The 16,216-nt window shown below is 47.6% G+C and overlaps 1 protein-coding gene across 1 annotated transcript in view; it reads right to left on the bottom strand.

The window, feature by feature from the left end:
• The window catches only part of PCCA (propionyl-CoA carboxylase subunit alpha), a 2,516,110-nt gene that overhangs the window by 667,734 nt on the left and 1,832,160 nt on the right, over positions 1–16,216 (bottom strand). Inside the window, exon 20 of the mRNA XM_085622263.1 lies at positions 15,566–15,664. Within this exon, the coding sequence (XP_085478389.1) occupies positions 15,566–15,664 (99 nt within the window). The remainder of the gene's footprint in view (positions 1–15,565; positions 15,665–16,216) is intronic.

Genomic DNA, 16,216 nt, shown 5'->3' with positions numbered 1-16,216 from the left:
CATCCTGCAGGTTCAACACCACCATCCAGTCACCTGGTTCCAGGGAAGATAGAACTTGGGTGAGTGAGAGCCGCTTGAATTTGTCCTTACGCAGGAAAAAATGAGGTCTCGAAGATCTAAATTAGGGAAAAGGCATCTGCCCTTTTTTGGAACTAGCAAATAACAGAAAAAAACAATTCTGATCTCTGAGGCCTGGGCTCTCTCTATGGCTTCTATCTAAAAAAAAGCCTGAACTTTCTGCAACAAAATGAACAAATGTTCCTCCAAAAGCTGCTCCAATGTAGGTGCAGGAGCCAGCAGGGCGGAAAGGAGTAGCAACGTGTAGCCCCTTTGGACTATCAGAAGGACCCACCTGTTGGATGTTTTGGCTTGCCAAATGTGGAGAAAGTGAATGATCCATACTCTATAAGGTGGTCGTTCATCACCAAGGACAAACTAAAGTGGGCTGGAAGCTACTGCAGGAGAGGCTTGGGGGCTGCAAACTTCAGTGACATCACTGGCCTGGATGTTGTCTACCAGATACCCTACCCTGACTCTGAAAGGACTGGAGTGCCTGTTGTTGGGGTGGTGGTCCCTGACGTTGTTTGAAGGCAAAACACCTAGCAATGCCTCGAAAGGGGCAAAATTGTTGGGATACTGCCTTGCAGATGTGGAAAGAGAAATGGCTCACTTGAGGGTAGAGTAGGCCTTCTCGCCAAAGAGGCAAGACCCATCAAAAGCCATATCCATGAGTGACGTTATCAGAAAGGCACGTGGACCTCATCCACACATGGTACCCGAGCACCACGCTAGTAATGACTGCTCAGCTTAAGCACTCCAGACCTGGCCAGATGACATTACTGGCCATACCCTGGCCATCTTGAATGGTCTGTGCCAAATTGGCTCAAAAGTTTACCTGAACTGCTGGTAAAAGCTCAGCAACCGAGTCCCATAATGCATGGCAATACCTTCCTAGCAAACAGCTGACATTGACTGACCTGGGAGAGAGGCTAGTGGAAAAAAACATCCTCTTACCAATTCTTTCTGATGCTCTGTCCAGTGGGTAATAGGGAAAAAATCGGGCGTCATCCCTGCTAAAGGAGGCCTGTACTACCAGGGTCTCAGGAGTAGGGTGCTGCATTAGGAAGCAGGTATGTGACGATGTGCCACCTGTTTGTTTTTATTGGTGGGCAAGAGCAGGGTATGGTCCAAGTGCCCTTGCGAGTTACTGCTATGACTTTGTTGAGTGGCAGTAGATGTTCAGATGAGGACGCTGTTTTTTTACGTCAATAGAAGGCAATAGTAGATCTAAGACTTCAGCTGCCTGTCTAATGACCATGGCAAAAGAAGCAGACTCTTCTGTAGAAGGACCAGGCGGTGATACTACACCCCAAGTCAGGGGATGTGTACAGCCCACTGGCGTCTCATATGTCCAAATAAAAATTGGCATCATCACATTCTGGGGTGAATTCTTTCCAACCATCACCAAAAGTTGGTTGGCTCTGATCAGAATCTGATCTGAATATTTGTTGGAGCACTGGAGGTCAGCTGTTAGGTAAATAACAGACACATAGGGACAAAGCAGAGCGCAGCTTCAGCCGAGGTTGAGACAGATTCAGATGAGAGACGGACTGAACCAATGCCTCAATATCCTCCTATGGCATCAGTGTTCATGCGGCAGAAACTGGCATGGATCTTGGTGCAAGCGACGGAGTCCACTACGCAGTCGGAGATTATTCCAAAATGAGTTCAGGAGGCACAGCTGGTGCTGAGGGCAGAGCCACTGACAGTAAACACCTGGAGGCCTCTGCATATCCATTGGACCCAAAGGTAAACCAGAGAGAGCCAGTAGGGTGCTGAAGTTGCAGAGCATGGCCTCCTTATACACTTCAATGTATAGTGGCCTCTCTGACAAACTTGGAATACAGGGTGCACCAGCAATAGCTGTGTAATCACATCCTCAGTAGAGGACCGGGAACAAGACTGAATGGCACCTTGACATCTTCGAGACTTCTTAGATGGAGTGTAGCAAAGTTTGGACGAGGCCCACTTGGGCTTCTTGTGTTTCTTTTTGGATTCTGACTTACCCAAAGACTTGGATCGCGGTGACAACCTGGGACAGGACTGGCCCTGAGAGCGGGAATGGATCTTTGTCCTTGACCTCGAGCAGGAACTGTCTTTCTGCAATGTTCACTGTTGCGCGGCGACTTGCAGCTTGGCTTTCGGGTTCTCAGACTGCCTTCAGATGCATTAGGGAAAACCTTTCACACAACATGAAGTCGTGACCCGACCCCAAACACCACACATGCATCTAGTGGGATCTGTCACAGACATTTGCTTATGACAGTCCCTACAATACTTAAACCCTGTGTTTTTATGAAAGGACGTATTCCCTTGCATACTGGAAAGGTATTTATGAGAGAAAAAGCTTGTCAATGAAGGGAAAATGTTAGGACCTAGCTCCGGATCTGCGTCTAAAGGTGCAGAAAGAAAGGAACTGATACTAGAGTGCTTAGGTGCACATACATGCAACTTTTGGGACAGAGCTGAAGCACGCAACATGACATACTGGTGTGCATTACCTATGCTGAAAAATCTTTCAGATCCAGTCTGGTGCCTGGGATAATCTAAAGGCGAGGAATCCGCGATAGGAAGTATCCATCAGAATGTTTCTTAGCCAATGTTTATCAAAACGTATGTAAAATTCACAATATGGACTACTTTTCTCCAAAATGTCATGGGGTAACCCTTCCCCTCTGCAACCACCTATTACCCCTATAATCTTGAAGGTGGTGCGCCTTAGTAGGCAGTTTTTGATTTATTGGATTATTTTAAAAGTCATAATTCAAAATGTCTAGAGGTGTGAACTTTTGAAAAACAAAAAACATCAGCCATCTGAACTCCCTTAGTTTGTTTGGACTCACTTGCTTGCTCTGCACTGTTTAAGATATGATTCTTTTTCTTGCTACTCCCTTAGAAAATCCCAATAAAAATTAAAACATATATAGATTTCTTATACACTGATCTATTTCACTTGACTCTCCTTAATCATATATTAGAACATTTTAGCTGTGTTACTTTAATGTTTGTTGTTTTTTTGAATTTGCAGTTACTGGAGTTTATTCAACTCTTGATTGCGATCAATTTTTCTCAACTACATGACATATCATTAATATAATGAGCTCCCATTAGATAGCAGAGCATTACTAATTTTATATGTGATCCCTATTATAGGACAGAAACTTTGTGCTGAGCTTCCTTCTAGAAATGGAAACATGCAATATTTTAAGGATCCAGTGGTTTAAACAGTGTGAGGAATATAAGACAATACTCTAATTGCTAATTTAATGAGTCCTATAGGCTCTCCCGGCCACTTTAAGCTTGGTACAGAAAACAATTTTATGTGAATTTTTAGTGACAGTGCTGAGCGGTGGAGTAATGGCACAATAGCACTAAAGGAGACTGAAGTTGTACTTATTTTTGTTTGGCACCATATGCCACTTTCAAGCAGTTTTAGAGTGCTGTGAGGTGGAGAGGCGAGGATAAAGGATGATAGGAAAGCTGAGGAACCCCATAGGAACAAAAACAGGCTGATAATTATTACAGTTCCTAATTAGTCACATGGCAGTCCTTCACACCCAAGATTCTGTAGAGTTTCATCCTGTGAACCGACTAAGATGGTGAGGTTAATTATTCCCTCCGGGGGTAGTTTGTGAGAAGTTCATAAAGGTTTGGGCTAATTTGCTGTGTAATCTAGAGATTACCGTGAACAGGAAACCATTAAAGTACGAGTTACTTACCTTCGGTAACAATGTATCTGGTAGAGACGATTCTAGTTTCAGATTCCTTCACGTAGAATTATCCCCAGGCATGAGACTGGCTCCGGAAACTTTTTTGCCCAGCATCCCCGTGCGCCGGGAGGACGGCATCACGCGACTCCGCCCAGGCGTCGTCCGCGTACGTGACGTCAGCGAGGTCACATAAGTCCCACCCCGGCGCGCCTACGTCAGTTTTCTTCTGAGAACTTTTCCGCACCACAACGTGGAGCCAGCAGACAAAACTGTGAGAGTATAGGAACAGTGTGCGAAAGAGCAGAAAAAGGAATGGTGAGGAACACCACCATAAAGAGTAGCGCCTTAGCGCCTGGCACTGCAGTACCCAAAGACAGGGAAAGAATAAAGAACAGAGCAGCAACCCTGCCAGTACAGACAACCCCCCCCGGAGACAAGGGACATATGTAAAATGTCAAGATCACATGCAACAGGACTACAACCCCAACCGAAGACAAGGAAGGGGAACCAGTCGGAGACACACAGGGAACGACAAAATTCCAAGACATCCCCATCACAGAGTGTGACAACCCCCATCAGGAACAAGGGCAGAGGCACAGCCAAAAGACCCCAACCTCAAGGATCGCAAAGAACCAGAAGTACCAACAAACCTACCCTCCCATGTGACAACGGGGAGGAAAAGGGACAGCCTGACAGAAAGAGGGAAAGAATGTACTCATAGAAGACACAGCCACCCACAGGGAAGCGAGTGCAAAAGACCAAATCACAAGCCCTCGCAGAACGGGGAGGACGGGCGGGCTGTGAAGAAATCTCCGGCTAGAATCTTCTCTACCAGATACATCGTTACCGAAGGTAAGTAACTCGTACATCTGATAGAGACTACTAGCCGCAGATTCCTTCACGTAGAATAGATACCCTAGCCATACCTTAGGGGAAGGAGGGTCTGCGAGAGGACCCCACCCACCTGGGCATAACAGAGGACCGCACGGGGGCAGAGTCCGAAACAGGACGAGGAGCCCTGTCCAGAGCGGAGCGAAGGATAAATGCCACCAGCTCCTGGCCATCCAAGACATGGTGTCTCAAATCCACACAGGCACCCTCCTGAGAAGCGGCGGACATAAGGGACTATGCCGGGTCCCACAAGCAAGAAGTGGCCCTAGCCAAAACACAGAGTGTGTTAAGGGCCCGCAGAGCCGCACTGGTCGAGGCAAACATATTGCGCCCCCAGGAGTCCAGCCAGCGGGCCTCCTGTGACGGGGAGACAACAGCAGAGGCAAAGCAGGAAAGGCAGACTGCAGAAGGGGGCCTCCGGTCAAAGGGTGAAGAGAAAAACACACCGGATCACGTGGTGCCGGATGGTGGCGGTGCAGAAGGTGCTGGGGCACCGGGTCCCCCGTGGCGGGACGGCCCCAATTCCCCAAGAGAAAAGAGTGGAGTGAACCCTCGAAGGGAAGCAACAGTTCCCTACCACCAGAGCCCTGATGGAGAACCTCCAGAAGATGATCTGCGGGGAAATGGGTAGCTGGATCACCCATGCGCAAAACTCCCACAGCCGTGGAAACAGCGCAGACGAAAGCCGCACCCGCCTTCGTAGGGCCCCACGGAGGGGAAAGCAGCTCCTCCTTAGGCGACGGCTGGAAGCTAAGGCGGCCATCCCCCAAGCCAAAAAGAGGAAGGAAGGGCCAAGGACAGAAGGAAGGAAGAGGGACCGAGGAGTGGGGGACCTGCGTCTCCTCCGGCGAAGACCGCGGTCGTGGACACGGCGAGGAGCAGCCTTTAGACAACGTCGGGGAAAAAACCACGACACGGCGGACCGTCTCCGGAGAGGATGACACCAGCAACCGCCGAACCTCTGGAGAAGAGGAGACGTCCGAAGACGAGTCAACGACCCGACGCCGGCCCGGTGTCGATGAGTCCGCAACCTGAGGCAGGACACCGCCGTCGACCGGTGCTGGAGGAGACGCCGGGGCGACCTCCGACACAGCACACAGCGCAGGAGACCGGAGCTGGGCCAGAGCCAGGGGAGAGAAGGGGCGGCGCCGGAACAGCACCGGCCTGACCTCCGACGAGGCTGCCGCCGGCGTAGAAGAACAAGAAGGGCCCGGGGAGGGACGAGGAGTCCCCCGCCAGCCGCGACCCGTGAAAGGGCGAGATTGGCCCTCCGCCGACCCTTGTGGCACAGCCAGGGCCCTCAGCTGCTGGCGCCATAGCGGCGTCACCTCGGCCCGGACAAGGCCACCGCCTGTCCCGAGAGGGGCTTGGGGGTGCGACCCGAGCCCCGGCGATCTCCCGCGACACCACAGGGAGGTGCCGTGGTCCGAAGGAGGAACCTCTGAAGGGCCGCACCCCAACGGCACCACATCCTCCGAGCCTGGATCCGAACCAGTCGGGGCTTGAGCCGCCGGCGTCGGTGCGGAGGGCCCCACACACTGCAAGGGATCCGCAGACGTCCCAGGAGGGGAAGGAGGAGGAGGAGAAGCCAGCAAGGCCTGCAAAGCCGCCGCATATGTCTCCATCTGGGCTCTGGTCGCCCCCACGCCGGGAAACGGCAGATAAGGGGACGACATGCGGGGCCGCACAACCCGCGGAGAGCCCACGCCCCCGACAGGCCGGAACCCGACCCTCGGGGAAAAACTGCAACACTTACCAAGAGGTGAGTGGCGCTCTTGCGACCTGGGAGAAGATTCAAGTCGGCGAGGGAAGCCGCGGGTCCAAGAACCCTCCACAGGGGCCGGGCGAGATGACAACGCCGACCTGAACACATGAGCCGAAAGATGTTTCATCCGGTGCTCCCGCCGGGATTTCAGCTTCATCTGCTGGCACGCCTCACAATCAGTGGAGTCGTGGTGCTCCCCCAAACACCACATACCGATGGGGTGAGGATCCGTCGCCGACATGAGGCGGCCACACGACGTGCAAGTTTTAAAGCTCGAAGGCATTCGCACACTGTTCCCACACACGCAGCAATAGCATAACGGAAAGACCTAAACAGGCCCAGAGCACAAACCGGATCCACGTTGCACGCAGAAAAGGAAAAAACTGACGTAGGCGCGCCGGGGTGAGGCTTATGTGACCTTGCTGACATCACATACAAGGACGACGCCTGGGCGGAGTCGCAAGATGTTTTCCAGATCCAGTCTCACGCCTGGGGATAATTCTACGTGAAGGAATCTGCGGCTAGTAGTCTCTATCAGATAGACAGATTATTACAGAAAAGTCCTAGAGAACAGCATAGTCTTCAGTTCTCTCCAGAATTTCTACTAGTCTAACCTTAGCCCTAGTGATGGGTTCAGTCTGTTCCAGGATCCAGGGCCATGTGTTCACAAGAGTTTTAATACCAAAAGAGGAGGAACAAGGGGCTATTTAGGACAGGTCCAGCATACTTAGCCCAGGCATGAATCTAAAAGAATAAGGGTATGCTGTTCCTACAGAGGCTATCAAAAGTTATGAAATTGTATGAGTCAGGAGGAGATTCCTCCTTAAGGAAAGAGACCCTCACACATCCGGCAGACTCGCTGTCATGTATCGTCAGCAGGTGGCCCAGATGTCAAGTATCATCATCAGGTCTGCTCCGAATCGGGGCGGCGCTGCAATCCCCGATCGGCGACTTTAAAGGCGCCTTTTAGTGGAGATCTTTATTCCATTCATTGCCGGTTGGTGAGTGCAAGTGAGGGCCCTATGGTGAAGTGCGTGTGAGACTAAGTGTGTTAAAAATAAGTAGTGGAGATCCTCAACAAGTTTTAATAAGAACGGTCCCACTCTTAATTAAAAACAAAAACATGCGTAATCTTCCAGTGAGGGTGTCTGAATTACGCTCAAGTGGTCAACATGTTTCTTGCATTGGTCAAATAGACTGCAATTCTTCAGGACCAGAAAAGTACACACACTTATTGGTGGTGGTAGCAACTAATACTTACCACTGATACAGCACCCTATAATAAGTGGTTACTTAAAAATTAGTAATGCCTGTAATAGAGAAGATAAAGGGACACACATACAAATCATGAAGATAAATTTGCTACAAACAATCTAAATACTAATCGCCTCATCAACTGCACCCAAAAAAAGTGTCATGCAGTGTAAGTGATGTGTAGGTACACAACATGGTAACGGGTGTTAAACAAACTTCTTAGTGACTCAAGTGACATATTATTTATGTCAGACAAGGGCTGTTTGCAGAACTAATATGTTAAAAATATGCCGAAGAGTGTAAAACCTGATGAAAGAAACAACTCACCCTGGTGTTCAGGGCGTCCGGTTCCAGCGAGCAGGCGCTGAACATTAACACTGAGTAGTACAGTGTTCTGTGGACACAAAAGCACCCGTACATGGAGTGTATTTAAACAATGTCGTGTATATACAATAAAGGCTAACACATCGTTATCTGGGGGTGGCACTGTTACCTGGTTTAAATTCAATAAAAAAGATAATCAGTTGCATCACGGGAGGAGATAAAGGAATACAAGGGTGTCTGTAAGATTAAGATAGTCGTCTTAGCTACCTTCGATTGTCATAGCAATCGCGTATTTGAGCTAGCCTCCAGTTAAGGATCAAGCGAAACAGAAAGGAGTCTCTGTAGCCCCCACGACGATTGTTTATTAAAGTTGCCCTCAGTAAAGGATCAAGAAAATAGAGGGAAAGCAAGGAGTCTCTAGAGCCACCCCGACAGTGGTCAATACTCACAGCCGTCCGCGATGTGGAGAGACTCAGAAACTAACTTCCGTCCGCGCCAGCTCGGTGGACGACCCTGGATTCTGGTGGAGAGAAGACATAGCTAGCAAGAGCCAATCAACAGGGAGGGCTCATCGGCACACGTCAAACGGTTGCGCGTGTGGAGAGTAGAGCCATTCTGATAGGCTCCCGTAAGTTTGGAAGGATTAGAGTAGACGTCCTATTGACGCTCCGGGGTAGAGATGCCAGCCAATAGGTAGTGGTGTACTAGGTTCTATCTCCTGGTTACGGTTACTAAGCAACGTGACTGAGGTTTCGATAAACAAGAACTCGGCTGTTTCAAAGCGTCCACAAATGCGTAATAATGCTGCTTATTAGCAATACATCCCATGGAGGTTAAGGTTTTAGGAAGATAGAAAGACCCCCGCGTTATCCGTGTCAAAACAATTCACAGGTAATGTAAAAAATTGTTTTTGACAAAGCCATCACGGAACCCAAGGGTGATTGTCATATGATACACATCGGATCTGGTAACGTGAATGCACAGTATAATGCAAATATTCACATGCCAGTCATCGGCTATATGAATAAAAGGAGCGGAAGGGGCAAATAGAAATCCGTCATAAAAAGGGGAGTCGGTAGGGGAAACACGGACACTACCCACAGTCAAGTGTTGACAGGGGAGTCACGGGTGATACTGAAGTGGAAAACGGCCCAAAAGTACCTGTGTGGGGGTAGGTAGACAGTGGTGTTGGACCCGTTCAGGGGTGTCATTTCTCGTCTACGATGAATCGTGTGCGAGCCAAAGTTAGATTAGTGAATTGGTTCACCGGTTCAGTAGGCTAGCCCATGGGATGTCTTCATTCAACCCTGCCAGGTGCGAGGATAGTCTCATGACCCACCTTTGTTCAATGGAGAACAATTTAGCATTGCTAATGGTCTTGAAGGACTGGAGGACTGTCCACTGAAAAGAGTCAGGGGAATGTTTCTTATCAAGAAAATGTTTTGTCATTTTCGTGTTATCTTTGTTGCACCGAAAATTGCTCCGATGTTCAATAATTCTAGTTGTTACTGGTCTAGTGGTCATCCCTATATAGGGGAGACTACAAGGGCATAAGATCAGATAAATGCAATTTTGGGTGTTGCAATTGGTGTGTGTTCTGTTTTGCCATGTGAACCCATTAGGGAAATCAATATTCTTCGTAACTTTAGTGAGAGGGCATACTACACAGGAGCCTCAAGGATGATGGCCTGTAACAGGAGGGAGGTTCCATAAGGTGGTCTGTCTAATGTTGTTAGGTGGTTTTGGTCTAGTGTGTATAAGCCTGTCCTTCAGATTGGTAGTACGTTTAAAAGCAAAACGCGGGGTAGTCAATGAAAGAACCCCGGTATTGAGGATGTTCCAGTGTTTCTTAATGGTGTTTCTAAGTTGTGCCGAATTCGGCGTGTAAGTAGAAACACATGTGAGGCAGTCTTCAACGGTGCGTTCCCTTGGTTCTAGTAGCCCTTCCCTATTGTTATTGCGGGCACGTTTGAATGAATTCTTAACAGCATGACTCTGATATCCCCGTTGCAGGAGATTATTAGTCAGAATCGAAGATTCCTTAATGAAGTCAGGTAGCGAACTACAATTCCTCCTGATACGGAGGAACTGTCCGAAAGGGAGGTTTTGCTTGAGAGCTAAAGGATGGTAGCTCTCAAAGTGTAGTAAACTGTTCCTGTCGGTGGACTTACGATGGAGTGTGGTGCTCATAGTCTGGTCTTTCAGTAGGATTAAGAGGTCCAGAAAAGGGATTTGTTTATCAGAAATAGTATGGGTAAACCGCAGATAAGGGTTTAAGGTATTAACCCAATTGCAAAACTCCTCACAGTGGACTCGGTCACCTTTCCACAGAATAAGAATCTTAATCTTACAGACACCCTTGTATTCCTTTATCTCCTCCCGTGATGCAACTGATTATCTTTTTTATTGAATTTAAACCAGGTAACAGTGCCACCCCCAGATAACGATGTGTTAGCCTTTATTGTATATACACGACATTGTTTAAATACACTCCATGTACGGGTGCTTTTGTGTCCACAGAACACTGTACTACTCAGTGTTAATGTTCAGCGCCTGCTCGCTGGAACCGGACGCCCTGAACACCAGGGTGAGTTGTTTCTTTCATCAGGTTTTACACTCTTCGGCATATTTTTAACATATTAGTTCTGCAAACAGCCCTTGTCTGACATAAATAATATGTCACTTGAGTCCCTAAGAAGTTTGTTTAACACTCGTTACCATGTTGTGTACCTACACATCACTTACACTGCTTGACACTTTTTTTGGGTGCAGTTGATGAGGCGATTAGTATTTAGATTGTTTGTAGCAAATTTATCTTCATGATTTGTATATTTGTCCCTTTATCTTTTCTATTACAGGCATTACTAATTTTTAAGTAACCACTTATTAGGGTGCTGTATCAGTGGTAAGTATTAGTTGCTACCACCACCAATAAGTGTGTGTGTACTTTTCTGGTCCTGAAGAATTGCGGTCTATTTGACCAATGCAAGAAACATGTTGACCACTTGAGCGTAATTCAGACACCCTCACTGGAAGATTACGCATGTTTTTGTTTTTAATTAAGAGTGGGACCGTTCTTATTAAAACTTGTTGAGGATCTCCACTACTTATTTTTAACACACTTAGTCTCACACGCACTTCACCATAGGGCCCTCACTTGCACTCACCAACCGGCAATGAATGGAATAAAGATCTCCACTAAAAGGCGCCTTTAAGGTCGCCGATCGGGGATTGCAGCGCCGCCCGATTCGGAGCAGACCGGATGATGATACTTGACATCTGGGCCACCTGCTGACGATACATGACAGCGAGTCTGCCGGATGTGTGAGGGTCTCTTTCCTTAAGGAGGAATCTCCTTCACAAGAGTTTTACCACCTGTTGGAAATGGCCCTTTTTGCAGGGTTATTCCCAAACGTTTTGTTTCTTCCTCCTGCTTTTTCCCGACCGGCTGTTGTTGGTTTTAGGACTCTCGGCACTTAACTACTGCTAATCAGTGGTAAAGTGCATATGCTCTCTGTGTAAATTGTATTATGGATTGATGTTTCCATGATTGGCATATCTGATTTACTAGTCAGTCCCTAGTAGAGTGCACTGAGTGTGCCAGGGCCTGTAAATCAAATGCTACTAGTTTACCTGCAGCACTGATTGGACCACCCACGAGTAGCCCTGAAAATGTAACTCAAACCTGCCACTGCAGAGTCTGCGCACAGTTTGTAACTGCCATGTCGACTTGGCAAGTGTACCCACTTGCCAGGCTCTAACCTTCCCTTTTCTTACATGTGAGTCACACCTAAGGTAAGCCCAAGGTACCCCTGTGGGCAGGGTGCAGTGTATGTTAAAGGTAGGACATGCACTTATGTGTGTGACATGTCTTGGTAGTGAATTACACTGCATTTCGTTTTTCACTATTGAAAGGCTACCTGGATCATAGGTAAGCATGGGAGTTAATTTATAACATCTTATAAATATAACTTCCCATTGGGAACAGATAGGAAAATACAGTTTAGTATGCCTGAAATCAGAATGCTAACATGCATCTTTTAGTGAGGGAGATTTTACATTCTGTGTTTGAAAATACCACTTTTAGAAAGTAGGTATTTTCTTGCTTAGCCATTCAGAGTGCCTCTGCTAGGATGTGTTTTAACTGTATGGCTGTGGAGTGACAGGGACTGGGGATGTGCAGTGGCTCCAGAGAGTCTGGATGAGTCAGGGATGGGCTGACTAGACCTGGGCTGCATTCAGAGTAGTGGGAGGAGCTCTCACTAGCACCTGAATAGACCCGGTCTGCATTTAGAGTGGTGGGACGAGATTTCCCTTGCACCTGAATAGGCCCTGTTTGCCTTGGTTAATACTGTCTTTGCCTCCTGCTGGGAAGCTGGGCCAGAGAGGACCAAACTGGTTTGGACTAAGCACAGACACTCTCTGCCTAAGAGAACAAAGGAATAAAGAGTATAAATATTGGGGTCCAGACACAAGAACTTTAGAGCTCTTTTGGAACCAAGAAGACTGCCAAGTAGAAGAGCTGGAGAAGCTGTGAGGAGAGACTACCACTTTGCTGTGTGCTTTGCTGTGTTGGCCTGCAGTGGCTGCTTCTGTCTTGGGCAGTGAAAGGACTGGACTGAACTTTCTGCAATTTCTTTTTGTGAGTTTCTTCAAGGGCTTGAGGTAGAGCTTGCCCCCTGTTCAAGAAGTCTCAGGAACAGCAAAGACTTCAAGTTCTTCTGCCATCAGCACTGGGGACTGTGTGTTTTGTGCTGCAACAGAAGAAAAAGCAACCCGAAGCCGACGCCGTATCCAGAAGGCACTGCAGAGGGCACCACCGCAATGCTGCACCGCAACCCTGGTCTCATCGACGCCGCCACCGCAAACGCCGCCACCGAGCCGCTGCTTGCACAGCAACCTGTGGGCTCTGCACTCCGCACCGCTTCACGCCTTCGCCCTGGTATCCCGGACGACACCGCTCCACTCCCACATTGACGCCGCTGCTTGCACAGTGGTTCGAGGGCACCACTCGTAATTTACATGACGCACTATCCTCATCCCGCACCGAGGCACTGGTCTACCAACGCCATCGACTCCAGTTTGTCAGCCAATGACAGCACTTCAGCAACGACACTGCTGCTTGCACCATGACCTGACAGCACCGGAACGAACACCGCATCACTTCACACTGCAGCCCTGGTCTCACTGACGTTGCAGGACGACCGTCACCGAGCTGCTGCCTGCACCGCGACCTGAGGGCACTGCACGCTGGACCGCTGCACTTCGCACCACAGCCCCGACGCCTGCCGACGCTCCCGACTTCAACGCGAGGAGTTCGATATGCAACATGTGTGACTTCAAGGGCCCAACGGACGCCGGCCTTTCGGGGCTCATCGAGAGGTCTCTGACGACCTGCATTTCTAAGGGTACTGTTTTGCGGGTCTTCCCGACACTGTAGCTGGCCAGTGACGCTGCGGTCAGCTAGAACTGTTTGGATTTGTTGTTCACAATGCCGTGATAGCCCAAGACCGGGCTATCGACTTCAAGGAACTATATTTCAAGTCTATTTTGTTGATTGAAGATTTCTAAGTACTGTATTGTGGATTTTTATCGTTTTGGTCTTGTTTTAAGTATATAAAATATTGGATATTTTTCTAAAACTCGTGTGGTGTCCGTTTGTAGTGTTTTAACTGTATTACTGTTGGTTTGGTGCAAATGCTTTACACACTGCCTCTAAGATAAGTCTGACTGCTCTTGCCAAGCTACCAAGGGGGTACGCGGGGGTTATTTTAGGAGTGTAACTCCCTTATTCTGACTAGAAGGAAGGATCCCTAATTGGACAAAGGTGCAAACCCTTGCCAACTAGAGACCCCCATTTCTAACACCACCTGTGTCCCTGTTGTTGAAAGGTTCTGGGGAGATCCTGTATTGGATGACAGCCTCAAATTGCCGGCTGGCTTGTAGTGATGAAAGAGCTAGATCAGGTACTTTGGATACGAGTAAACTCTGTTGGTTATGCAAATCATCTGGAATGTTACCAATTGCTCAAAAATCAATCAGTGAGGAGACACCGAGCAGATATTATGATCTGGCCTATTCATACAAGGGCCAGTCTTGTCACTTGTTTTTGTACAAACAGAAGTTATTGTAGCACCTACTTCAAGAAATCTTTGTACATGGGGTTACAATAATTTAGATATTACAAGATCGATGACCAGGCGAAGACAACTTAGCAATGAAAATTAAGTGGGACGTCTAAGCATTTATAGCTGCCTCTTATGTGCTGAGCACTCTTTGGCACGGAACTCACTTGAAAGGTAAACAAGCGTGTTGGGTCAAAATTGACACAGAGATTGCTTGTACTGGTTGATGGGGCTGGTGGGCTGGCAAGTATCTGTGGCCACTAATTACCCAGTATATTGGCCCAATCTTTCAAGAACAAAAAGGGGTTTCAGATACACAGACTATTTAATGGCAGATTTTCCATTTTCAAGACAGCAGTATTCCCCTTAACGAAAAACCATTCAGATACCTTTCAGAGGACTGTACAGACCTGTACAACATCTGAGGACAGATTCCGTGGCAATTTTTCACCACGGGACACGTCGGATACACAAAGCTCCTATGACTGGTATGCGAATACTTTGCAAAAGAGGTTCAAACTGACAAAGTCAGGTTCCCCATGATGGCATTAGGGAGTCATTCCGAAAATTAAGAGGGTAAGAAGTGGAGGAAGATCCCTCTCTTACCAAGTAGCTAGACTCTGGAACACCCTGCCCCCACACCTTCACTCGGAACTTCGCCATCTCCCCTTTCGAAAACATCTTAAAATATGGTTATTTCAACATCCCACACTATAATTTTCTCAGTCCTCCTTCTGATCGGCCGCAAGCGCTGGGATGCCTTAGTGTAGCTATGCGCTTAATAAATGCTGAATAATAAAAACTATAATAATAATAATAACAGTGTTATGGGGGATCAAAAACACTACAGATACACAAGTACCATTAAACCTTTTTGCCATTTCACAGCCTACGAAGAAGGCGCCAAAATCCGTTTGTCGCCCATGCCTTTAATGCTTAAATTGATCGAAAAAACACAATTTCCCTCCTTATTCTGTTTACAAAACCCTTTTGCATCTTACACTGAACTTGCTTTGAGTGGCAAAAACACATAGATAACTACTAGCTATATGTAATCAATCTTGATTTCTGCTTTCCCCCCCTCTCTATTGCAAGATTAATCCTGGAGTAACACATCATTACCATTTCCCTTCATATTTGCATTATTTTATGAACCATGCAATTGGCAGAACTGTAATTTATGTCACTGAAGTACAAATCAGTTATACAACTATTAACGTTAAATATTTACTGGCAATACTGCTTGCTTGGAAGAGTGACTGCTGTCTAAAAGAATGACAGGCGTGTGAATTGTGAATGGGATTTTATGGCAGAAATGCACCACATTCTCACAGGGTGAGTGGGTGCATAAAGGACGCCTGATACACAAATCAGGTGTGAGTTGCTTGGAGTTGGCTTGTCTGCCTCAAATGGTAATCAGAAGAAAGAAAACGTACCTGCACGGTCCTGGGAGTGCTATCGACGGTGACGGACGTTAAAGGTGATGCCAGGTTCCACTCACTGGTCACATTCAGTTTCGTCCCATCAACCTCCACCTGAGAGACCAAACAAAGACCATTAGTGTGGTGACAGACAGCAGCCCGATGCCAGGTTCATTAAGGCGTACAAGGCGGCCGTCCTTTTGAACAGATGGCACCCAACAACCTGTCATGTTTACCGCCTCAGCTTTAAGACAGGGTCCAACAACACAGCCTTTTAGCCATCTCTGGGGAGATGGGCAACACCTGTGAACAGCTGCCTCAGGTACCAAGCTTTCAAGTCCTTTCGAGCACGCAACAGCCCTCCAACTTTTAAACCCGCTTGGATATGCTACATTTACTGCAATTAGACAAATGGCGCTTATAAATTCCAGTGACACTTTTCCAACCCACACATCAGGGCTCAGCTTATAATATCCTCCCCAAGGAGCAACAAGTAACTTATTCGTGTATGTCCTAGTGAAGGGTTCGGCATTGTTATCTTAATTAAACAGAAACGCTAATTAAACCGAATGGCATTGCGTTGCAGCTCATATTCAGAAAACTTTCTGAAGTACTGTCTTGTTCTACATTCACAGCAGCTGGAGAACAGCCAGTTTACATAAACAT

This window comes from Triturus cristatus, chromosome 8 (assembly GCF_964204655.1).
Source record: "Triturus cristatus chromosome 8, aTriCri1.1, whole genome shotgun sequence".
Lineage (NCBI taxonomy): Eukaryota > Metazoa > Chordata > Amphibia > Caudata > Salamandridae > Triturus > Triturus cristatus.
This window is presented reverse-complemented; position numbering and strand designations above follow the sequence as displayed.